We start from the raw sequence: 26,258 nt of genomic DNA, 5'->3' as shown, positions 1-26,258 counted from the left end.
TGTTGTGGCCACTTGTATGCAATTTAATGTGCCTTGACTTTGGGTATCCCCCAAGCTAAGTATAAATGCATGTTTTAAACTTCCACCTCTTTTGTTCATGTTTTCTAGATGTGTTGTATTTACGGGTATGTTGTATTGTAGACATGTGACGGAGGGAGCTGTCAAAGGAACTGATTCATCCCAGAAAATGCAATATACGATCAGAGAGAAATCTTTAGAAGCAGAGACCTTACGCAATCATGAAGAAGTGGCCCAAACACAAAACATTTTGCAGCAGAATTCAGCAGGAATTGCACAAGAGTCAAAGACCCCATCTGTGAGACCCGAGTCTTTCCCTACTATGACAGTTCATCAGGTGCAGAGTTCCCCTGTTGTCCTTCACCCGTCACAGCACTCTACTGCGCTGGTTAACCACGGCCCAAGTTCACCTGCCACACCCTGTAATGCTGTGAACCCGCTGGCATCGGGAGATCAACTACCCAGCATTCCACTAACCACGCAAGAGTCAACTGTGGTTATTCAACAAACTCAGACCGCTCAGTCACCTCCAGTGGGATCCCTCAATGGATCTTCAATGCAAGGCTTTTTCATCAATGAAGTCCACCATGCAAGTTTCAGGAACCGAGCAGTTTCTATTGAGGTAAACAGGAAGTATCCACACTACCCCCATTCCTGCAAGTCATGTTTGTCTCAGTACTCGTTTTCTCAATTTATATTGCAAATATTTTTTTTATCAACGCAGTTGTGGGAGAGTTTCCTTAATCTGTCACAGGAAAATAATTCTGAAAGAGATCCACGGTCAATGTTTGTTCATAGTAAAAACCAATAAAAATAGCCAAGAAACCAAAACGTATGAATGAAATAAACACTAGAGGCTGGTCAAACCTACCATTGGTGGACATTTAATTTAACCCGTTACAATTGTTCACAGTTGGTGGTTTTGCTGGGGGGTTTTGCACATGAAATATTAAAAGGACTGGGAGAAAGGAGAGCTCAGGGATACAGCTGTTGAATGATGCTTCCAGGGTCCTTGCACCTGTAATTGCACAGTTGCGTAATGGTAAAGTCTACTGTCTGTTAATGTCAAATGGTATGTTTAAGCATCGAGACTCTTCTTGTTGTTTCTTCTGAACACATATAATCCCATGTCTATAACCCTATATCCTTTAATTGGATCCCACAGACACTGTTCAGTTCACAGTTGGTGATTTGAAATTCCTACTGGGGAAGCCCATTACACAAGGTGAAAGGGTTTGAAAAGAGGGTCATTGTCTCACACCCTTGAGATCTTCCAGTTTACAGTAGTTAATACAAGTCACTATGGTGATATTGTGTGGCTGTTAGGTGGTTGTATGTGATATCATAGAAACATGTTTTGATGGAATACCATTACTGAGAAACAATTTCACCTAAACTGTTTAAGGAGAGTTTCAGAATGAATGGCATTCAGCATTTAATTGAAACCAATTTATAGAATGTCTTTTTTGTTCTTAATTGGCTAGTGCATTCTTTTTTAAGGTATAAATGCAATGGTTGTTCTCTCATCCCTGAACCATAAAGCCCTTCTCCATCTCTAAACTCCACGAATTCCTGAACCTTAAAATCTATTTTTAACACCTAATCCCCTACTATCCCTGATCGCTTTAAAATCCCTTCCCATTTCCAAGCAACACCCATTCCTGAACCCTAAAAAAACCCTCACTGCCCTTAAATACTAACCATCACCCCTAACCATTACTGTACCCTAAAACCTCTTTCAGTCTCCAAACTCCACCCATCCATGAACCTTAAAACGTCTCAACACCCCTACACTGCACCCATCCTTGAGCCCTAAAGACACCTCGCACCCCTAAACTCCACTCATCCATGAACACTAAAAAACCCTGACCACCCCTAAACTCCACCCATCACTGAACCCTTAAAACCCCTTTCTATACCAGAACTCCACCCACTATGTATCTTTCCTTTAAAATGGTTCCTTTATTTTTCGATTTGTTTGTATTTCCTTAAAATTATCTTTCCCTAAAATAGTTTTTTCGTGATTTGGTTTCCTCTAATATGGTTGATCAGTTTTCATTTTTTCATTAATTCCCATACATCACTGTTAAGCTACTTGCCAATATGTGGTAGGCCTCAAATTATTTTTATCTACAATTGGAGGGTGTTAAAAGTTACATTCATAGCTTGAGGGTGTGTTTTTGCATACTGCTGTTCCGTACCTGTTGATAGAGCCCTACTTGAGTTCTTCATGCATTTTCCAACCTGTACATTTGCAGACACGTAATCGACCAGTCAAAATGTGAACCTCAAGGCCATTCTTAACACAGTTAAACGAGAGGACCTTGGTTTCCCTCCATTTTTAGGTTAGTGTGGAGCAGTTCTATGATGGCTGCCACAGTTTACCCTATTGATCAGAGAAGCCACTTATACTCACCACTTGTTGGGATTATGGCATAATTCAATGTAGGCTGCAAAGCAAATAGTGGACTGGGGAACACCAAGCAAACAATACTAGAAATGCATGTACTACCCTTTGAATTAAGAATATGTTGCAGAGGTCCCACATCGCACCCTCCTATTTAGCACGGCATTGGCTCTGTAAGCCTACAAAGCAGGTCCAGTCTCATTACAACTAAATATACTATTAAAGAACACAATCATATCAGCAATCAGAATTAAAGTCACACAAGCCCGAGCAGTTTCTTGAGGCCAAAGATTGCATAGCTCTACTGTCGTGAGGGGGCATGCAGTATCATAGGAATGGCCAAAAAAGGGTTCTTGGCCATGACTGAAGTGTTTCTAAAGTATGTTGAGATTTTGAGGTTACCTGTGACATTCCACACACAGGGATTATAATTATTAAAATGTATAGTTACAACCTACTAGAGGATGATTAACAAAAACAGCCCCTGTGAGATCTTGGAGTGGTTGATAATCCTTCGAATTTTGAGAAAAATCCCTTGAAGGTTGAGGAAAAGTAAGGTTTCGGTATCCCCTTACCTACTCTGCAGGATTCACTCCTACTCAGATTTTGGTCAAATTAATGCACCTTTCTAACACAAATGAGCCTTTTCTGTAGCACACTGTTATCCTTGTCCATAGTCAGTTGTCCTAAACTTCTGTGCAGTGCCTGGCAGTGTTCAGGTCAAATGGCCGGGCTGCAAGGCAGGGGCTGATTCCAGGACTAGAGGGGCAAAGTCGACCTCAGCCTTGAAAGCAGCAAAGAGAGAAAACACAATTTTGTTTTAGGTGCATACATGATTTTCTGCTGTGACGAGGTAATTATCCTGGGTATGTGCTAGACTCTGAAGAAAAAGGTTGGTTCGATGGATAACATTCTCATGACGACAGGAACATAACATTGGAACACTTTCCAGGGCTTGTCTTAACCACATGCCTGGACCTGGAATTGTTCCTCTTCCAAACAACCACACAACTTGCACGAAATAAGGCACCTTAGGCATGGGAAGTTGGCCACTAGTCTCTGAATTAGAAACTAGTAATTCGGGACTGAAAAAAGCCTCTGTAACCTGGAAATCTACTGTTTCACACTAATTAACTTGATTGCCATCAGTGCTTAATTTGAGCCGGTGGATTCCAGTGCTCAGCACAGACACTTAATCATCAACACTGGAACTTGAGCAGTAGTTAAGGACACATTCATTTTTGGTAGGCACAGCGATATTAAGTGATTTGCCAAGACTCACAAGATGTTGAGCTGACACCGAGATCGGAACCTGGTTCCCCAGCTCCGAGGTCGGCAGCACTGGCCACTGCACCACATCCTTTCTCCACTTGTAGGGTTTTATGGCAGGAGAAATGGGCTGTTAGAAGCTGCCTTCTGAGGAGAGCCCCTGCCCTTAGTTTTAGTTTTTTACAAATTAACCACCGATTGCCATTGTTGATCAGGCTCTAGAAAATAAAAAAAAACTCAGGGGCATTTTTACAAGACCCTAGCTCCACCAGAGTGTCACTTTCTTTGGCGCTCTGGTGGCGCTGTGTGCTGGCCCATATTTGCAAGGCCACACAATTCCACTTTGTGTGGCTTTACACAGCCTTGTAAATATGACCCTCTTTCACACAGTACTCTGCGTTAAAGCGGTGTGTCATGGGTGTTGCTGTGGGTGTTCCCACGCCACTCCCATTGCTTTTTGTCACTCCCCCAGATTTACAAGGATTGGTAAATCGGAGGCAGCGCCAAAAACGAATGCCTTTAACGCGGCTGCATTAAAATGGTGTTCTGCAGCACACATAGAAGGAGCAAAGTGCTATCAATGATTGTTTTTGTGCAGGAAGGAGTCCCTTTCTTCTATAACACAATTGTGCTGGCAATGCAGGCACCCTTGCACCATTGTGCAGGGGTGCCTGCGTTGGCTCACAGCTGCTTTTTTGCACAGGTGAGACCACAGGGGTGTGCCGTATTCCTGTAAATATGGCACATCCCTGCTTTTTTTTAAATGACGCAGCTTGGTGCACCAAAATTGCTTGTTTTGCCGTGTTGTGCCATTTTATTTTAAATATGCCTTCAGTTTTGTGGGCGTCTGATTTTTTTAATCACTGAAGATATGGCCAGGCAGCATGATGCACTGCATTTGAAAATTACCTTTTAAAATGCAGTTCACGACTAGACGCAATATTCTAAATGAATGACACTGTTTTGCAGGAAGCAGAGAAGAAGTGGGAAGAAAAACGGCAAAATCTTGATCACTACAATGGTAAGGAATTTGAAAAACTACTGGAAGAGGCACAGGCGAACATCATGAAGTCCATACCTAACCTGGAAATGCCACCCCAGTCGCCAAAAACTGAATCTGTGGAAAAATTAGAAGTCTTTGGTAAGTATGCACGGTTTTAAATATGGTTGGTTTGTTCTACTTGTAACAAGACACATTAACTATGTGTTTGATCGACAGAAGGTGTTGAGGAATTTCAATTAAATTTAAGCAGCATGCATTTTTTTAAAAAAAAGAGCAAACCTCATAAATGATTCAGGAAACAAACAAAAAAATGTGGGACCTAATTTAGATTTTGACCTAATGGGCCCCTAGTATGGATATTGGTAGAGAGGGTTCTTTGTGTCCCTTCAGGTTTCCCCTTCTCCTATATCAGCCTCCACCTGTGTTGTCTTCCAACCTAATCACATACACCCATATTTTCCAAATACTGACAAGTTATGTTATCTCTTGAAATGCAGTTTATCCAAAGCTGTTTTATTACTAAAATGAGTAGAAATACAGAGGTCTCTAGTGATCCAATGTTATCCTTAGTGGCAAGTAGAAAATCGCTCTAGGAAATCCCAGCCACTTTCCACTTACCTTTATGTTGATGAGCCGAGCTGTTGTGTCCTAATCACCTAGTCCCCGGTCGTCTCATAGGCAGTCTACACGCCTCTGGCCTCTTGGATTCAAAGCCAGAGCAATTCTCATATTAATGGTCACAACAATCAACCACTGACCTGGCTCATGGAAGGTTGAAGGCCACCACCTCCTAGGAAGCAGATAAAACTAAGTCCCGAAGAGGGTTGTATTTCAGATTATCGTATAAAGGAATGTTCTGTGGCCTAAGACATATTGTTTACAAAATAATTGTCCCACTGGCTATAGAATTTTTCTTATTAACTCAAATTGGTTGAGATTTTTGTAACAGATATTTAGGACATAGTGTTTATGTCGGACTATGTTATGACAACGATAATCCTATTCCTGCTGATGACGGCCGGGAGCCGCCATGGCACACAGTGCTCCTGTGCTGATGACGGCTCCCGGCCGTCATGACCGCACCCGCGTTAGGAATGTGCCGCCCAGGCGCAGAATCGCAGCCGTGCCCAAGGGGTTAAATGCGCTTGTAGAGAGAGCAGTGAAAAGTAGTATCAGGAGAATTATCTAATCCTCTCCCATACATTTCCTAAGTGACATTGCAGACAAACTAGATGGGACAGTAAGACAAATGTAATATATTTTGGTGCAGCACAGCACCGAACAAGCGGAGGAAAGCAGCATAGAAATATTTACTAAAATGACACCCTGGAACAGGCTGCCTCGGGTCTTGCACAACCTTTGCACCTTGGTGCAGAGCTGTGTGAACAATATCGAGCAAGGTTTGTACCCGATGCCTACCCTTCCAGTATACATCCTATGCCTGGACAAATCGTAAAGCAATCCACTCTGTGGATGTGTGCTGTACAGTGCAGCACACATGCAATGTGCAGAATATTTGGAGAAATAAAAACATTTTTCCAAATTAGCACTTGGGTGCTTGCACTGCAATTCCCAAAAATCCCCCAAGTAAAGTCACTTTTATGTAAGATGACTAAGAGTAGCACAAAGCACTGTTTGCTTTGCTAAAAGGACACCCTTCCAGCGCAAAATTATTTCCATGAGAAGTCCTAGAAAGTAACAGCCAGATTCATGAAGCTTAATTGCGCTCGCAAAGGGCCTGATTCTGAGAATCTGGCCCTTTGCGAGCGCAATTTCTGCATTTGGGATTCATCATCCCAAATGCAAAAATCAGTAAATGCGATTTCGCTAAATTGCGAGGAATTACATTTAAGGAATCTCTATTTGAGATTCCTTAAATGCAATTCATTAACCATTTATAAATTGCGAATTCGCAATTTCGGGCCGCTATTTACCGCGAGGTCAAACCTCGTGGTAAATAGCGAAAACTTAGAAAAAGGCTTTTAAATTGATTTTTCTAAGTTGCATGTTGCACACACACACGTCCTTTGGACATGTGTGTGCGCAACACCAATGTAGATTACATTTCAGGGGTGCTACAGGGTGTCCTTTGGACACCCCTAGCACACTTGAAATCGCATCCTTATTTGCGATTAGCAATTTGCTAATCGCAAATAAGGAATGTGTAAGAATCGCTTTTTTTTTGCGATTCCTACATGAATCCCGTTTTGCGAGTCTGTAATAGTGATTCCTTATGAATCGCTATTAAAGACTCGCAAAACGGGTCTTTGATGAATTTGGCAGTAAATGCCCTGCAAGTGTTTGTACTGCTTTGTGTGTCTTAGCACCGACCCTGGCAGACTGATCAAATTTCTTAAAGCCTTTAAAAAGCTTTGTTACAAGGGTCGGAAGCTGGGCAAACGAGGTCTAACTTTCTACATTGAACTTTTAAGAAACAAAATGATTTTATACTTAAATTCCTGCTTTTAACTGCTTATCGTAAAATTGCGCTTTTGCTACTTGTTTTAAATTGTTATGGTTTTAACTAACTAAACAAACATTACTTATTTACTTACTATCACTGTAGGCAGCTGATTCGACGAAAAAGTGAAAAATAAGCAGGGCTATAGGAAAGAATGGTGGGCAGAGAGGTTGTAACTCATGCTTCGAGCCTGTACCAGGCTGTCCACTTCTCCAGGAAACTTTCCCGAAAGGATAATAAGGGATCGAACTTGAGGAAAGGTACATAGATGGTTTACAGTCTACAGCGAAAATCTGGGGATGACCAGGGATGAATGCATTTAATCCAAATGACTTTGAGGAGAGAAGCACAATAGCTTAAACAAGCATATATATATATTCCAGTGCAGGCCTGACTCGAAAACAGTGGCGTCCACGTTGGTCCTTGAGCATCTGCAACAGCTGTGTGTTTAAGACTTCCATTAATAACATTAATGAAATGAAGTTATGTGCAGTCTTTCTTATTGCCTATGGATTCGTTGTCCTGAGAACCTGACTTGGCCAACTTTTGAGGGCCTGCAGTGATTACCCATGATTTCATAATGAAGTAAGTCACGCATAGGGGCTAAACCGTAACAGGAGGAACTTTCTCTAAGAAAGGGCAATAAATGCATGTGGGTGCCTTCCAGTGCAGATGATTAAATCAAAATCCATAACAGAATTTGAAAAAGAATTGGAAAGACACAGGAGATAAATTCTAGTGTAAGAACAAAAAGACGTGGGGGCTAAAGAAGCAGATCTGCATTTTGCAGCTGGTAAGCAAATTGTTAAACTAGTTTGCTCTAACAGCCCTTATTTGAGGTGTGTGTATCTAGCTTTGAGATAGAAGGTAACTATTTTTCACCAATTTCAGAAACCGTGATGGCAGACAAATGATTTCACCCAAATTTACTAAGCCTTTACATTGTTCTTGCGTTGAGACACAAGGACAACGCAAAAGCTTCAGTATATCCAAAAAGCCAAGCATGGGGAGTTTTGTGCCACCTTGTGTGGCTTTGTAAAGATATTTGATGCCCCGCAGTGGCTAGTGCTGCACTACATTACATTTCAAGCTGGAAGCCATTCCATTGGTGGAGCATGGGTGTTTCCGTACATGCATCCATGGATTTGACGCAGTACCAGATTTACAAAGGTGTGTAAACCTGGGATTATGCAAAATCATTACACCTCCCAGAGGAGACCATAATGAGGAGAATCGTCTTTTTTCCTAATTTCTTCTTTCTGTGAATGAGGGATTCTGCATCATACACAGAAAGAGAAAAATGCCTTTCTGGATTGTTTTTGTGCAGGAAGGTAATACAGGCACCCTTGCACAAAGGTGGAAGAGTTACTGCCTTGGCCCCTGGCAGCACACAGTGCACTAGCACAAGGAGAGAGCAGAATTGCATCATATTTTTACTCTCTTCCTTTCCCGCAACCCATCAAGTTCTTTTGCTGTGCCGTGCGACAGGTACTTGTCTTTGTTACACGTGTGCCAATATCTCTCTCTCTCTCTATATATATATATATATATATATATATATATATATATATATATATATATATATATATATATATATATATGCTCAATAAACTGTAAATTGCAAATTACCTGCTGGGAGTGTGCATGCTTTTTCCTCTTGAAGCAAACTGGAAATTGCAGTTTTGAAGCTGTAGGGGCACACGCTACTCTTGGAGGTCGTAATTTGTGTGGAAATCTTTCGCAGAAACATGTGTGTGTGTGTACACATTAACTAGATGTACAATATAGTAGGTGTATGGATTCAGATATGGTAACTTTAATATGTTATTTAATAGCATTGTTCAGATTGGGGGTGAGAATACCGGTCCCACCGTAACAAAGATTAGAAACCACATATTACTGTACGCTTAACGGCATGTGAGGCTTATACCGTGCTGTTTTTCAAATGTACGTATTCTAACAAAACCAAGACAAAAAAGGGTTGCTATATTGCAAAGGTGTGTGCACGGTGCTAGGCAGCCTGGTTGCACACCTGCGCTGGGGAGAGGGAAGCGCAGTGCCGTCTCTCTATAGATGTGGGTCTTTCCTGCTTTCTCCCTGCCATGCAATGCAACAACTTTGTTTACTGCGCTGGATTGCGAGACATTTTAGTAAAGATACCCCAGCGTCTTTCAGAAGTACCTAAACATCAAGTAGCCCATACTAATGAATCTTACTCCTTGCCTTCTGCTTAAAAAAGGTGTTGAATAATTGCTTGTCCTCTGCAAGTCAGCTGGGATGCCCACTTCTAATGGCATCATAAACAAGAGGGATGCTCGAACGGTGGAAGCTCATGCTGCGCATCGCCAGCCTATGCCAATGTAGATTTAAATTACAGAATCTGCTGCTCCAAGATGAATTGTTCCGCGTTGTAATGCAGCCATTCCTGCCTCTGCTCCTTTACCACAGGCAGAGGTTCCCGCTGGACGGACCTTCATCTCAAGAAGCCCCATTTATTCTACTTCCTTTTTTATGTTGCACAAGAATCCATGCCTTGGCCAGAAAGCTGCCTGTACTGTTCGGATCGTAAATTATATTTATCTCTCTCATACTGACACACCTCTAATGGTTCGTCTGTATCTGGAACCGTTGGCTACAAGGTCATAGTAACATCTTTGGTTGCTTGAAATATGTTTAAGTAATTTCCACTCTTCCATTTAAACGAAAATCGAAACAGTGTTTTGTCACTGAAACATATTAAGCCTGACGCTAAGGTCAGTTTGATGGAACACTAAGTAAAAAAGATGGCAGTCCTCCGTAGAGCTAAGAATCAATGAACAGAGGCAGCGACTATTCATGTTTAATGCACCCTTAAATGAAGCCTTTTATTGCAAGCGTGATTTTAACTCGAATAGCAGACACCTAGTAGCATGCTCCCGAGCAAAGGTTTGAGGGATGCTGGGCTGATACTGAGGTGTAACACAGGGCAGCACAGCCAAAGATCTGTCTATATCTGAGAGGCTGTCCACCAATGTACCATTTTAGTGGCTTTTTTCCAAATTTTGACCATGGTTCTATTATTTTTGTGTTATGCTACTGGAATTGAGAACAGGCAGTGTACATTAAATCTCTCTATAATGTGGCCAACCATTGCTCACAAATAGATTTTTTTCCCCAAAAGGTGGAACAATTGTAGCAATACACAGCGCTGTGTCGAATAGTGCAAAATCGCTGATCATACATTGAAGGTGGGTGTAAAGGAGTGAGAGTAGCGCAAACCCCTCTAGGGTTCCATGCAGAGCCAGATCGACTAAAGTCAATTCAGAAGCTCTTGGTGTGGAATACTGATGTCAAACGAAAAGAGACACAAACAATGAGCAAAACAGAATGAAATTTCCACACTTAAAATTTGTTAAAGTGACAAAAATAGCACACATCATGTGACTCACATCAGGATAGCATCAACTCGAGGAAATGTGTACTTGAGGTACAAATCTCATTTAAGACACCACTCCCATGCCTTTGCCCGATGGCATAGTGTTACATTTAGTTTAGTGTCAGATATTTGTGTTTGTGTGTTTTTTTTTGGCACACGGTGTGCTGTGAAAATGACTCTGCACATTTTTTTGCTATTCCTACAATGCAGCTATGCAGATTTTTGTGTAGTGTTGTGGGGCACAATGCTTGGTAAGTCTACCCGTCTGTGTATTGAGGCACCATCAGTGCAGGAAATTATTGGGGTATCCCACCGTATCCCAGTTCCAACAGGTATTTCTGAGCCGGATCTGACCAACCCAGTAATATATGCTGAATTTGTCTTCGTGAAACTTTGCGACTCTGGAACCCAGTTCAGCAGCTCGCACACTTCATCTGCTTTCTGTTCAGTGCAGCAACATGCTAGTGGCGAGGGGGTTTTATGTTCACTTCCAGCTGGAGCTAAAACAAATGCTTTATTAAATGGGCCAGCAGCCCTCCTTGTGATCTAGTATCATCCTGACTGGGAACCATCTGGAGCCTAACACCTAGACACCTTAACAATGGAAGGTATTTATTTATTTTAGTAGTTTTGTATAGCGCTACCTAGACCAAGGGGTATCAGAGCGCTTCACAACATATACAACAAATAAAGTAGTTAGCAGACTGAAAATCAATCAGAGACTGTCAATAGAATGTATGTATCCAGAAGATATCTTGAGCTGCGACCCTGTTGTCAGACTCGGAATTTAGGTAAAGCCGAAGTGATAGATTGTGGACAGTCCAAGGTCTGTCAGATCTTTCGAGTACGGTCGAGGAAGAGGTCTTCGAGTAGCCTCTTGCATTTTGAAAACGAGGAGGTTGTTCTAATGTGGGGAGGAATGGAGTTCCAGATTTTGGGAGCGTTACCAGCAAAAGACTTGGCTGTATTTCTGTGCTTGCGAGATTTGGGAGGGATGAGCAGTAGAGAGCTGGAGCTCCTGAGGTTTCTGGACTGGTCTGTCCTATTGAGTTTGGCGGCCAGGTATTCTGGTTTCCCTGTGTGCAGGGCTTTGTGGGTGATGCAGGCTGTTCTGAAGCTGGCTCGCAACTCCACTGGGAGCCATCTGAGTTCTTTGAGGGCTGGAGAGATGTGCTCAAATTTCTTCATTCCGGAGACCATTCTTGCTGCTGCGTTGAGTGTCGTCCTTAAGGGGGCAAGGTGAGATTTTGCTGACCCTGTCAAGGTCACAATCCCGTAGTCTATTCTAGAGAGGACTAGTGCCTGGGTGGCTTGTTGAAGGTCCTTGGGTGGGAGGAAGGGTTTTATTTTGTATAGCAATTTTAGGTTGAGAATGGCACTTTTAGGAGATCTTGAGATGTGTTTCTTCATGTCAAGTTTTGGGTCTAGGGTGATCCCTAGAGATTTCACTGAGTCTGCCAGGGAGAGGTTGCCATTGAGGGCTTTGAGCCTTTCTTTGATTTGAGGGTTATCATTTTTGTTGGAAATAAGTAGTATTTCTGTTTTATCTTGGTTCAGTTTCAAGTGATTGGTTGAGAGCCAGTCTTGTACCTCCTTGAGCGTATTGTTTAGTTTTTGGATGTCCTCAATTGAGGTCGTTTCCAGATAGAGTTGCATGTCGTCCGCATATAGATGAAAGGGGATGTTGGATTTTCTGAGTAGAGAGGTGAGGGGTTCGATATAGATGTTGAAGAGCTGGGGGGAGAGTACAGATCCTTGAGGAACACCTCTGATGACCGGGTGGAGGTCGGATTAGAAGTTTTTGATTTTTATTCTCTGTGATCGGTTGTGAAGAAAGGAGGAGAACCATTGGAGGACTGTCTCTTGTAGACCAGCTCTTTCTTGAAGAACCCTTAGGTGTAGATTGTGGTTGACTGTATCGAATGCAGCCAATAGGTCTAGAAGGAGGAGAAGGCAGCATTGATCCGAGTCGAGTGACTTGAGTAGGTCTATGACGTTGAGGATTGCAGATTCCATGCTGCATCCCTTTCTGAATGCCGATTGGTGGGGATCTAGAAGTTTGATGTTTTCAAGGTGAAGGGTTAGCTGAGGGAGTACACATCTTTCCATGATTTTAGCCAAAAATGGAAGGTTGGAGACCGGTCTGAAATTGTTCAGATCTTCTGTGTCTAGACCTAGTTTCTTTAGTAGTGGTGTGACTTGCCCTATCTTGAGGCAATCTGGAACGATCCAGAGCTCAAAGCGCTATTGATGATCTTGCACCATATTGAAGCTAGGACTCGCTTTAGGTCTTTGGTCAGGAGAGGCGGTAGCTGGTCCAGGGCGTGTGCTGAGGGCTTGGCTTTGGAGATTAGATTGACTATCTCTGCTTCCTGGATGAGAATGAATGAAGACCACTGTTGTGGAGATTTCATGGAAGCGTTGACAAGGTTTTTGGGCATATTAAACTCATTGAGGGAGGTGGGGTTTAAGCCCAGTGCTAGGTCGATCCTGACGATTTTGTCGTTAAAGAAGGTTGCGAAACTGTCGTACCGAGCTTTGGATGCCTGAGTTAAGGGGGGTAAGGGTTTGGCGGTCTGATTCCTGATGATGTTGAAAAGCTCTTTAGGTCGGTATTTTGTGTTATCTAATGCTGAACGGAAGAAGGCTGACTTTTTATTCTTGATGTGATTTTTGTACATCCTGCGCGCTGCTTGCAGTTGATCACAGTGGAGGGTTGAGGGATCATTCGTCCAGGTTCTTTCTACAGTTCTTAAATGTCTTCTTTCATCATTGATGTCAGAGGTGAACCATGTTCTAGAGGGGATGTTCGTAGATTTCTTTAGTTTCATGGGAGCAATTTGATCTAGGGTAAGCGTAAAATTAGTGTTGAGAGAGGTGATATCGTTGGTTGAGAGGTGGTCAGTGGCAGAGGGGAGCAGCAAGCTGATTCTTTCCTCTAAGACTGCTCGTGGAATTTGTGCTGTGTTCCTGACCTGTTTGGGAGGGTCTTGTTTATAAATGAGAGGGTCTTGTTTAGGAATTATATTGTCCAGGATTGAAAGGTTAATGTGAAAGAGGACTATGTGCTGGTCGGACCAGTCGACCGAGAGGATGTGATCGATGGTGATAGTCTTGCTTTCGGCTATAATGGCTTCAAGGATGGCTCCTCTGTGGTGAGTTTCTTCTAAGCAATGTTGTGTCAGATTGTTCGCCAGAAGTAGGTTATTTAAGGTTTGAATGAGTGGGTTCTTGGTTTCATTTCACCTTAGATTGAGGTCGCCCAGGATTATGTAGTTAGAGTTGCCTAGTACGCAGTGAGCAATCAAGTCGGAAAGGTGAACCTCGAATTCTGAGGAATTGCCTGGGGGATGGTATAGAAGGTTGCAGAGTGTGGGTCTGGAATCCTGAGTTTTGATGTTGACTGAGAGGCATTCAAAGGAGCTGTATGCTCAAGAGGAGATTTCCGTGATGGTAACAAAGACACACAGCTTATCACTTCACAAGTACTTCAGAGAAACTATACATCAGAGGCAGGTTTTTGACTTCTTCAAAACCCTTCTTAAAAGACGTGCATGTACTGTAAGAACAGGCCCGGTTCTAGAGGGTGGGCTGGGTGGGCCAGGCCCACCCAAACTCGAGCCTGGCCCACCCAAACATGAGACTTGGCCCTCGCAGTGAACCTGCCACTGACGTACAAGGACAATAACAGCTGTTCAGATAACTGGTGATTTACGATACTGCTGCAGAGCAACCATTTGTCTTTTGGTAGTTTTTCAGATAAACTGAATTTTATGGCAATAGCTCAGTGGGTTACTACCTCTGTCACAGATATCCTTGTGTTACTTGCAGTCCAAAAGTTACTATCCTAACATAGGACAGTGACCTATGAAATGTCATCAAGGAGCTGAATACAAACTTCGCTTTTTTGTGTTGATATGGTTAGAGCTTCTACATTCTTTCAACTTTCTAATGTTACTAAAAAGAGTTTTTTTGGGCAGTTGTACCTTTTTATCAGTAAAGCCAACCCCCAACCACTGGAGTACTCTTTAAATCTTGAGTTTGTGCTTCCCCAGACCAAACCCTTGTAAAATAAATTGCCTACCAGTATGGATGACGTGATTTTTACACCTTGTAATCCTCATGGTCTTATGTGACATTCCCCGTAGACTGATTTATTGTCTCTGTATAATGTGTGTGGTTATGTAAAGTACTGTGACACCCCACACTGATATGAGTAGCGCTATACAACAAATGGAATGGATATGAGAGAGGGGCAATGGAGGGTTGAGGGGCACTAGTGGAGGGTGGCAGTGAGGGAATCCAAGTAGGGGGTCATGGGGTTGTGGGCTACGGAGAGATGAGGGGCGCTGGTAGAGGGTGGCAGTGAGGGTATCCGAGGAGGAGGTCACGGGGTTGTGGGCTACGGAGAGATGAGGGGCGCTGGTAGAGGGTAGCAGTGAGGGAATCCGAGGAGGAGTTCATGGGGTTGGGGGCTACGGAGAGATGAGGGGCGCTGGTAGAGGGTAGCAGTGAGGGAATCCGAGGAGGAGTTCATGGGGTTGGGGGCTACGGAGAGATGAGGGGCGCTGGTAGAGGGTGGCAGTGAGGGAAGCCGGGGAGAAGTTTATGGGGTGGAGGGAGGGAACTACAGAGAGATGAGGGGCACTAGTGGACGGTGGTAGTGAGTGAGTCCAAGGAGGAGGTCACAGGTTGGGGGGAACTACGGAGAGATGAGGGGCGCTGGTGGAGGGAGTAGTGAGGGAAGCAGAGGAGGATGTCATGAGGTGGGGGGCTACAGAGAAATGAGGGGCACTTGTGGAGGGTGGCAGTTAGGAAATCCGAGAAGGAGGTCACAGGGTGGGGGGGAACTACAGAGCAATAAGGGGTGCTGGTGGAGGGTGGCAGTGAGGGTATCCGAGGAGGAGGTCACGGGGTTGTGGGCTACGGAGAGATGAGGGGCGCTGGTAGAGGGTGGCAGTGAGGGTATCCGAGGAGGAGGTCGCAGGGTTGTGGGCTACGGAGAGATGAGGGGCGCTGGTAGAGGGTGGCAGTGAGGGAATTCGAGGAGGAGTTCATGGGGTTGGGGGCTACGGAGAGATGAGGGGCGCTGGTAGAGGGTGGCAGTGAGGGAAGCCGGGGAGAAGTTTATGGGGTGGAGGGAGGGAACTACAGAGAGATGAGGGGCACTAGTGGACGGTGGCAGTGAGTGAGTCCGAGGAGGAGGTCACAGGTTGGGGGAACTACGGAGAGATGAGGGGCGCTGGTGGAGGGAGCAGTGAGGGAAGCAGAGGAGGAGGTCATGAGGTGGGGGGCTACAGAGAAATGAGGGGCACTTGTGGAGGGTGGCAGTTAGGGAATCCGAAAAGGAGGTCACAGGGTGGGGGGAACTATAGAGCAATAAGGGGTGCTGGTGGAGGGTGGTAGTGAGGGAATCTGAGGAGGAGGTCATGAGGTGTGGGGGAGCTACGGAGAGATGAGGGGCACTGTTGGAGGGTGGTAGTTGAGTTATCTACAGAGAAAGAGGTAAAAAAAAGAGGTCAAAAAGACTTTTGCACCGGCACTAAAGCTGGCTGATTAGAACAACTGTGGAGCATACTTTAACATGCATGCTAATTACATTTACTGCTATATTCAATGTTTCTAGTTTGAAGGTGATTTTACTATTGTTTATTACTGGGAATAATGAAAGTGGAACTGAATGGTGGCTGATATGGGGCTGGGGAACACGGTCAACTGTGAAATAAGGTGTAATGAGAGGGGTGGTAGAAAAGTGGATAATCAAGCCTGTAAGGGAGCGTGCTGCAGAGTCGGGGGTCAGGTGGAGGTAGTAATGGAGAAGGTTTATCCCTGAAGGCTCGCACAGAGGGAGCCCCAGTAGTGTCACTTGCTTGATACTCCCACCTTAGAAACCTCCCCTTCCCATCAAAGGGACATTACATGGAAGAAAAGCACTTTTGAGAGAGATAACATTTAGAAAGAGACTTTGAAAATAGTGCGTTTTACTGTGCCTTGTAAGACTAAGGAGAGAAAGGAGGGCCCAGAAGCTGGCCTGGCTAGATATATAAGCGATAAATCGGGGCAGCAGTGGCCCATCCAAATGTACCTTTGGCCCACCCAAATAAATATTCCTGGAGCCGGGCCTGTGTAAGAATGTCAGTTATATTTGTGTGTATGATTAGTTACGCAAATAATTTAAATAGCACTTCCTAATTTATTTTTTATTTAATGCTTTTATCGTACTACTCATCCCAGTGTAGGGTATCGGAGAACCTGACCTCATAGAGACAATAAAACACATACGTGTGTAAATCGATGTACAGGAAATGTTGCAAAAGACAATGAGGGCTATACATTTAGGAGAGTCACATATCCATATTTCTAGACATTATATGCTATGTGTGCATGGTCAAGGAAAAAACAGAGTTAAGATTTTAAAAAAAGTAACTCAGTCTGTAAAAGCAACACTTTACTACTACCCAAAGGATCCCTTTTTACAAACTTAGAAAGACAAAGTTTGAGGGGGAACAAAATATGGATCTAAACCTATGTCTTGCAATTTGCATGCAGCTCTTTTATGCCAGTACATGGCTCGCTGTGCTATATAAGAATTGCAGCTTATGAACTGGAAACAACAAGGAGATCTGTGTCAAAAGCAGTAACCCACTTACCCATCTACATAAAATACAAATCTGTCAATCTGCATGTTACACGATGTGCTTTGCAGCAGGAAAATTACCCCTCTATGCTACTTGCGAGGCAAAAATGTGACTGGATAACATACAGAACTCTACTAGAACTCTATTAACCATCCTAGTTATTTTACTGTTATTATAATCACCTGAAAATTGCAGGACAGACAAAGATCTCTGCAGCAGGTGTCATAACCCTGTCAGATATTTTAAATACTGTCTCTTTGTGTTCAATTACCATTCCACAGATCTGGAACAAACTGCCTGACAATCTCCGTAAGGAACACTCCCTGTTACCTTTTAGGAAACAACTCAAAACCCTACTGTTTGAGGAAGCCTGGGGCTCACAGTAAAGCACCATCTCCCCACCCCTAACCTAAGCAGGCACCTCTCTCAAAGCGTTTCGATACCGTTGGTGATAATGCGCTATACAAATATAAATTACAAATTACAAATTAGGTGAGATAGAAAACATTTCTGGTATACTTGTCCTTGTTGCCAATTTCTTTACAGCAGATTGTTTTAAAATGAAGCACAGATTTGCTAATGTTTTGCACCAATTTTGAGATGCAAACCCGGAGAAAAGTGTTATGGTGGGGTATACTACCCAACGTAAATAAGGGGTTTTTAGATGGATGATATCCAAAAGTAATGAAAAGTTGTGCTATGGACTACTTTGCTTTACATGTGTGTTCCCATGCAACCACCCTTGAGTGCTGACTAAGGGTGATCAATAAATTTCACTGTGCCGGTGGAGTTTGCAGAGTTTTGGCCACTGTGTTACGCTCGTAACGTGGAGTTTGGCAAAACTCTGCCAACCGGTGGAGTTATTTCACACGTGCTGTTCGCCAACATTAAGTTGGCGTGCGCTTGCAAACATTTGCATCCTCTAGCGCGATTTTCGAGTGCTAGAATGGCACCCGGCGAGGTTTTCTCAACGAGGGCAGCCGTGACCTTTCGCAGTGAGAAAACTGCTGCTTGAGCAGAAAATCTACTCAGGTGACCGCAAAGAAGCAGCACCACAAAGAAGCTGTCCACGTGGTGCCGTTCGCGCAGATTTTCCAGTGTGGAACAACCTCTTGGCGCTTGAAATCTTCATGAGCAGAGCGATGTGCTGAATTACCCCTACTCATGGAATCTCACAGAATCGCTTGGAGTTTTTACGTAACTCGACAGAACTCCACAGAGTGAAAATCCACAAGTTCTGCCCACCCCTAGTTTTGGCACACATTCCCAACTACAAACTTTAGTAGACAGGGATTTGTGCCAAAATCGTATGGTTCCTCGAGGCAGGAGTAACCAGGTGAAATGTGTTGTAGGTGTGTGTGGTTACTGCTTTCATTTTCCCTTGTTTTCCAACTTTGTATGTGTACTGCACTATTCACCAAACATACAAGTGGGAAAAGCCTTAAAGCATAGTTTTGTAAAAGAAGGGACCCCTTCCAATACAAAAACCTGTGCTTCAGAGAATGCACAAACCCATGCACCATGGTGCATAGGTGTGTGCGTTGGTGCATGGCTGCCAAAAGTGTGCCAGCGCTGGGGGAAGAGAAAAATGCACCATATCTACGTAGCTATGACAATTTTTCTCCCGCCCTGTGACACAAAGCAATTTTGATGCACTGTTGGCTTGCATCAAAGAATAATCAGTCTAGCCATGGCCGGCTTTGGGCATGGGCAAGCTGGGCCCAGGACATCAGTAACTTCCTGACTTAATGTCATGCAAACTGCAGCTCGTCTATCCTACTCGGTGTCAATCGGGTCCCTTTAAAGACTTTATCAGCCCTTAGTTTACCTCAGCATAATCGTTAGCACCCCACCAACCCCCTGCCCTCCTCCCATCTTCCCCACACCCCCTGCCATCACACTGCAACGACCAGCCACACAATCTCATAACAAACACCAAATTTTCTTTCTGCCTAAGGCGCTGTCCCGGTCAATCTAAATTAGGGCGGGCCTTCAGTAAATGTATACGTTTACTGTAAGGCTCTGCTTTTTATAACTCCGTTGACTACACTTCTTTTTCTCTGCCACACCTGGACACCCTATGTATGTGTTCCTGGAGTATATTTTTTTCCAATTCCAGCACTGTGCTCGTTTTCAGTCAAAGGAAAATTTCATGTCAGGCATTCAGGTGGTTTTCCCCACTTGAAAAGGTGGTCTTTTGCTACATTTATTTTAAGGGGATATAAACAGTGTTTTAAATGTGCCTGTAATCACTGGTACGGAGTACTGGCACTTCATTAAACCACCCCCCCTCCCCTCACCCCTCCCCCCCTCCAAGAGTACCCGAACTTCTCCGTTACCAAGGAGAGTACCGGTATTTGCTGCATCAGGTCAGCATTTCAGGTCACAACTAGTCATGTGAGCACGCATCACATTTCTGCACTGTAGCACATGCTCACATGTTGGCAAGTGCACACCAGTAGTGATGAGCTGCGGCAGAGTAACTTGCCAGGTAGCTGTGCTGCGGGAAGGAAGGGAAGCCTTTCAAAAAGTGCAATTTGCTCTGGCTTTCCCTTTCTTTGCCAGCGCAGCAGAACGAAAAATAAAGGGTCACAGAACGTCACCGGCGAGAAGGCAGAGAAGAGTTAAATGCAAGAAGCAGGTTTGCCACCAGCACCAGTCCGATTGAGGACCTAGCAAGGAACCTTCTGCAACTCCGACATAGGAGAGTGCCATGTGCGCCACCCCTGCCCCACTGAAGGGGGGGAAAAGGATGTGTGGTAACAGCCAGAGCTGCTGACTTTAGAGCCGGGTACCAGGTTCAAGACTCTTAGTCAACTCAGCATCCTGTGATTCCTGACAAATCACATAATCTCCTTGTGCAAAGTAATGTGTGTAGTATAACTGGTGCTCATGTAAAGCACTCCAATAACGTCAGGTCGAGTTTGCATTATATAAAACTGCAAAAATGTACCACATAGCACCCACCCTGACACCTCTATTTAATTGTTATGGATGCTGTACCAAACTATTTTTAATATGCAGTCTAATGCCAAATTGCTATACAAGAGTACAGCCAAGGCCGATGCATGGCGCTCTAGTTCTTTGCAGCTATACCTCCTAGAGTTGACAAACACGTTATAGAAGCATTTGACCAGTTCACATTGCTGGGCTTTAAAGTACATCCTACACATAACAGAATGTTTAATGCAAGCAGCCTTCTGGCCTCAGTTTTTAAACTGACTTAATTGTGAACTGGAATAATGAATGTCACATCTCCCTAGAAGCATGTGGGTGGTGTCGCTGCACTGTGCGGAGTTATTCGGTGAGGGTACAGAGGGCAGAGTGGCAGAGGCACAAGGGTGCAGGTGCAAAGTAAGTGCTGAGAAAGGGGCACCTGTGGGCAGATGGGAAGGTTAAGCAGGGGGCAAAGAGTCCGTGCACAAGAGCTTACAGTATGTAGATCTGTGATGAGATCAGAGATACTCTCTACTTTATCCTTATCAGGTCCATCTCCTCATATTCTACTCCCTTTCCCTTAGTATTTATCCATCACATTCTCTCAGGTGCTTTCTGCCCTTCCCTCTCTTGTCCATCACCAAAGGGTATGTTCTATTTTCAGGTTCTCTGCCACACCTGTCAGATATTTGGCACCCCATGCAGGCAACTTCAATCTCTGTCCGTACCATCCACTCCCACCACAGAGGCCTTCAACTCCTTTAACAATCCTTTCATTCCCCTCAGGTAATCTTCTCCAATATTAATGCCTCCTCTCATTTACACTTTTCAACCACCTGAGTCTGAAACTCTGATTTGCTAGCCATCCTACATAAGTACCTTATTTAAGATGTAGGCATGGGAAACTCCCAAATGTGAACACACCAAAGTTAACCTCAATTACTTGGCTACAAAATTGATGATCGCGAAACAGTATTTCAGTACCTTAGCTCTTTGTGCATTATGAATGTCTTGGTTTTTAACTATTGTTGTCTTGTTAGGTGAACAAACTATAGTTTCTGCAATTGATCTTATTGGCCTGATAACTCAGATTGTACTTTCATTGAACCAATGCCTCTGACAACAAGCATTTACAATGCAACGTTCTCGTCTTTGCAAAAGTTAGAGCTATTGGCATTGTAAATAACATTTTTATGTATGTGTTGGTTTTGAAAACAGATAAATAAATGGCATTGTCATTTACAATGCCAATAGCTTAATCTCTCGCAAATGCGAGACCTATTACATTTGCAATTCAATAGGTCGCGTATTTACGCGAGTTTGAGCTATTGACATTGCAAATAACAATGTGTTTTATGCGTTTTATTTATGTTTCAAAAACCAAAACATAAATAAAAGGTCTCTCACACGGCTGTCTCTCTCACACTGCTGTCTCTCTCTCTCACACACACACAGCCACACACACACACAAAGCCACACACACAGACACACACAGAGCCCCACACACACACACACACACAGACACACACATAGAGAGAGCCCCCCACACACACAAAGCCACACACACCGAGCCCCACACACACAGAGCCACAAACACAGCCACACACACACAGCCACATACACACACATAGCCACACACACTGCGCCAAGACCAATACCTGCCACTTTTATTGATTACAGTCACATTCACTTAGTTAATTATCGACCTCGGAAACATGACGAGCCGAGCTGACTGGAGATTCCAACTCCGTCCACAGATCGCAGCAGATACTGATTACACAAAGAGACCGGTTTCCAGCTCAAAACACGCATTGGGGTGTTGATTTCACCCACCCCACACAAAAAACAAACAAAAACACCTGAGAGTACAATTTACCTCGCTGACCTTTACTTATGTGCCATGACGATGTCAAACTCTTTCAGAATCTAGGCTTTTCCAGCAAGAAAGAGCTGGCGAGAATCACCGAGGCCTGTGCATATGTTATGTTTTTATCACCCACTGTATATTATGCGTGATGCAACGTTTTGGAACAGAAACAGAAAAAATACATTAAAATAATATTAATAATGATGGGATATATATATATATATATATATATATATATATATATACACACACATGTTTATATTTTCTTTTATTAGCACGGGGTATTTTAGTTCCAGTCTTTGTAATGACGTCACGGCCATTCACCTTAGCAAAGCGCCACCCAGGCCCAGCAGGACCCAACAGTAAAAGCTGCGGCGTCGCTGTTCCAAAACCCCCGAGACCGGAAGTCTATCCATTTGCTACTTCAACCCCATTTGACAAAATATATGTGTTTAAAAAAGGAAGTCCGAGAAGAGAACGCCGCTGTTACGGTCTCGTGCCTCTCGACCAAGTTGTACCGCTAATCATGTATTTTTCCCCAAAGCCTCTGCCGCCTGTGTGCGTCGCAAGGTGGTCACAGGAGCTCGTAAAATACACGGCTTCTGGGGGCCAGGCAGGCTATTTGTATGTTACTTTACTGATAAATGGTGTATGTTTATACACAAAGTATATTGTAAATAAACACGCACATATTTAATTAGTGAATGGCCAAAAGACACTCTCCCTTAATCGAGGACAGGTAAGTAAACCATCCCGAGGGGGCTAATTCTGGCTGTTGTGCCTCGAAAACTTTGATAACAAAACGCTTGCAACTTTAACGTCCTGTTACCAGTCAACTTACGAAATATTCCCCTGTGCAAGCCTGCTTTTGACCCTAGAGGATGAAGGTGGGGTGGTGGAGGGTACACACCCACGAGAATGGCTGCCACTGGGGGTATACAGAAGGCTATGGATTGGTTTTAGCCCTGGGAGGGCTAAAACATTACATTACAGGCGGGGCGAAGAAATCAATCTAGAAGTGAATTGTTTTTAATGGAACTGAAAGCTGCAAGCCACGAGGGGCTGTGTGCGACTCGTCCAATAACATGGGCATGGAATGCCAACACCGGCAGTGCCAGGCTCCTTCTTGCCTGGTGGCGCTGCGCCTACTTTTAAAAGCGAGTTTACGAACCGGGCTGAAGAAAGTACCTTGCCAGCTGCATGCATGAGAGATGAGAACACTGTGCAAGCTGCACTCCTGTGCAAGGCCCTTCCAGGCAGGAGATGCACACGGGCACCCACGGTGGCCAAGAAATTAGGTTCAGGAACACGTTCCACCCACCAAGGAACCGCCAGAGGGGTGGAACCTTCCTAGGGGTGAGTAGCATCTTGCACCCCGGCATTTAAGTGCAGGGGAGCGCACTCGTGCACGGCACCCGGGAGCCTCCTGTGTTTATCTTTGGTGCATGACGGGAGACTCCTTGAAGGCACCTCGGTACACGTGGAGGGCCTTCCTACAGGGAGCTAGCCTTACTACTGACGGGGAGCCTTTTGTCCCAGGGTACCTCGGTGGGATGAGGGCCCTTAATAGAGCCCCTTGTTGCAGGGGGGTCATCCCCGCACCAGAGAGCTTTCCTGCGGGAATATATGCCTGTACACACAAGCAGCGCGTAGACCCCCTTGCATTGGTGAAGTTGCCCCCGTTGTCCTCATTCCTGCATTTGAAAACAAGCGAGGAGAGCGGATGAAAGCGCTCAGCTGCAGGGGCCAGAGCTTGCCAGCCAACAGCAGCAGCTGCCAGGGCTGGGGGCCGGCGACGAGGTCACCCCTCAGCTACAGAACCAGGGCCGTCGGGGGCCAGGTCACCCCACAGCTGCAGGGGCACTTCACTGTGCTTCCTAGTAGCTTCCGCCCCCAGCCATCCACTACCAAGGCAAGGGGGCAGCAGAGTGCCCCCGGGGTCAAACCATGGGCATTCCTGGATCCCCGTGCTTTCAGTGGAATAGACCTGTTTTCTGAGACACACAATAGCGAATGGATGAGTGTGTTGCGCGACAACCAACCTAAAATCCTTTCAAGTTCGACCGGTTTTATGCAGTGCTTAACACTGGTGTGTGTAGTACTGCTAAGATCTCACTACGACAGTTACATTTGCCGAAGATCACACGCCTGGCATCAAATTGTGAAGCTGGTATTAGAAAGCAGGCCTTTTGCGCCAAGAGGCAGCAATTCAGCCACCAGACCACCCAAGACACAAACATGTGCAAACAGATCATCTCGCCATGACACAGCCCGGTCCGTCCCTTTCAGACTGACTTCCTGCTGACATAAAAGGTTCCTTATCTTCTTTATGGGGCAATCTGAACCCATAAAGAAGATAAGAAACCTTTTACTTCAGCAGTAGGTCAAGGAGCCCCGTCTGAAAAGAACGGGACTTAGAGACAAAGAAGAACGTCACTAGGACCTCTTCTCCAATGGCTGGCCACCGTTTAAGAGTCCAGCCAATGGAAAATAATAATAATAATAATAAAACCATTTATTGAGCGCCTGGTTACACTGAACAGTGTCCCCGGGCTATAGAACCCCATCATTAAACCATCAGACCAGCCAGATCAGTAGAATCTCTAACCAGACACAGACCGCTAGTCTTTAGGGAAGAGATGCGTCTTAAGTTTCAAGCGGAATCTCCTCTCGGAGGGTTCCATCCGCAATTCAAGGGGTAGTTTATTCCAATAGGAGGCCGCTAAATAACAAAATGAACGGCCGCCCATTTTGGCTTTAAAAATGCGAGGAACTGAAAACAGCATACTGCCCAGTGATCTTAAGTGACGTTTTGGGCGGTGGATACTGAAAAGAGGGCGGGGCTTAACCTCGCTAGTGAAACTCTCCCTACATCATTAAATCTTGACAGCTCGACTGCGCATGTCAGCGCAGCCATCGCAGGCTAAGACCTAAAAAGGGAAACCGGATATTTACCTGTTCAAAAATCTGTCAACTTGTATTGGTTGGTAGGTTGGTCTACCTTTCTTCTATTAGCTACCTTTGGTAGCTGAAACTGTGTAGAATATCAACTTTCAAATCTGATTCATGTGCCATTTGTGCAGAGGTAATCTTCATATAAGCAACATTTGAAATCAACCAATCAATCAATCAATCAATCATAGCATTTATATAGTGCACTACTCACCCGGAGGGTCTCAAGGCGCTAGGGGACGGGGGGTCCGCTACTGCTCGAACAGCCAGGTCTTGAGCTGCTTCCTGAAGGCAAGGTGGTCCTGGGTCAGGCGGAGGTGGGTCGGGAGGGAGTTCCAAGTCTTGGCGGCCAGGTAGAAGAAGGACCTTCCTCCTGTGGTGGCTCTTCGGATGCGGGGGACGGCGGCGAGGGCGTGGCCGGTCGATCGAAGTTGGCGTGTGGGAGCATAGAAGTTGAGGCGGCTGTTGAGGTATCCTGGGCCTTGGTTGTGTAGGGCTTTGTGTGCGTGGGTGAAGAGACGGAAGGTGATTCTCTTGTTGACCGGGAGCCAGTGCAGATCTCTCAGGTGTCCAGAGATGTTGGCTGCGACGGGGGATGTCCAGGATGAGTCGTGCTGAGGCGTTCTGAATCCGCTGGAGTCTCTTCTGGAGTTTGGCGGTGGTTCCGGCGTAGAGGGAGTTGCTGGTGACGAGGGCCTGGGTGACCGTCTTCCTGGTTTCGGTGGGGATCCACCGGAAGATCTTACGTAGCATGCGCAGGTTGTTGAAGCACGACGAGGAGACGGCGTTGACTTGTCTGGTCATGGAGAGGGAGGAGTCCAGGATGAAGCCTAGGTTGCATGCGTGGTCTGTTGGTTTGGGTGCGCTGCCCAGGGCGGGGGGCCACCAGGAGTCGTCCCAGGCGTAGGGTGAAGATCCCAGGATGAGGACTTCCGTCTTGTCTGAGTTCAGTTTCAGGCGGCTGTTCATCATCCACTTGGCTACGTCTGTCATCCCTTCGTGTAGGTTGGCTCTGGCGGTGGCGGGGTCATTGGTGAGGGAGAGGATCAGCTGGGTGCCGGCGGCATAGGAGATGATGTTGAGGTTGTGTTGGCGTGCGATGGCTGCGAGGGGGCTCATGTAGATGTTTAAGAGGGTTGGGCTGAGCGAGGAGCCTTGAGGAACGCCGCAGATGACTTCGGTGGCTTCTGATCTGAACGGGGGGAGGCGGACTCTCTGTGTCCTTCCGGCGAGGAACGAGGTGATCCATTCCAGTGCCTTCTCCTGGATTCCGACGTTGCTGAGGCGCTGT

At 45.1% G+C, this 26,258-nt stretch overlaps 1 protein-coding gene across 12 annotated transcripts in view; it reads left to right on the top strand.

Annotated features, from left to right (window-relative positions):
- KIAA1217 (KIAA1217 ortholog) overlaps positions 1 to 26,258 on the top strand; it is a 1,418,769-nt gene that overhangs the window by 1,362,196 nt on the left and 30,315 nt on the right. For all 12 annotated transcript variants that reach the window (XM_086941665.1, XM_086941664.1, XM_086941666.1 and 9 more), the window contains 2 exons: positions 142 to 640; positions 4,664 to 4,835. In XM_086941665.1, coding sequence (XP_086797791.1) covers positions 142 to 640; positions 4,664 to 4,835 — 671 coding nt within the window. The remainder of the gene's footprint in view (positions 1 to 141; positions 641 to 4,663; positions 4,836 to 26,258) is intronic.

Source organism: Lissotriton vulgaris, chromosome 10 (genome assembly GCF_964263255.1).
Source record: "Lissotriton vulgaris chromosome 10, aLisVul1.2, whole genome shotgun sequence".
Taxonomy (NCBI): domain Eukaryota; kingdom Metazoa; phylum Chordata; class Amphibia; order Caudata; family Salamandridae; genus Lissotriton; species Lissotriton vulgaris.
The sequence above is the reverse complement of the archived record's forward strand: the minus strand, read 5'-3'. Positions and strand labels throughout refer to the sequence as shown.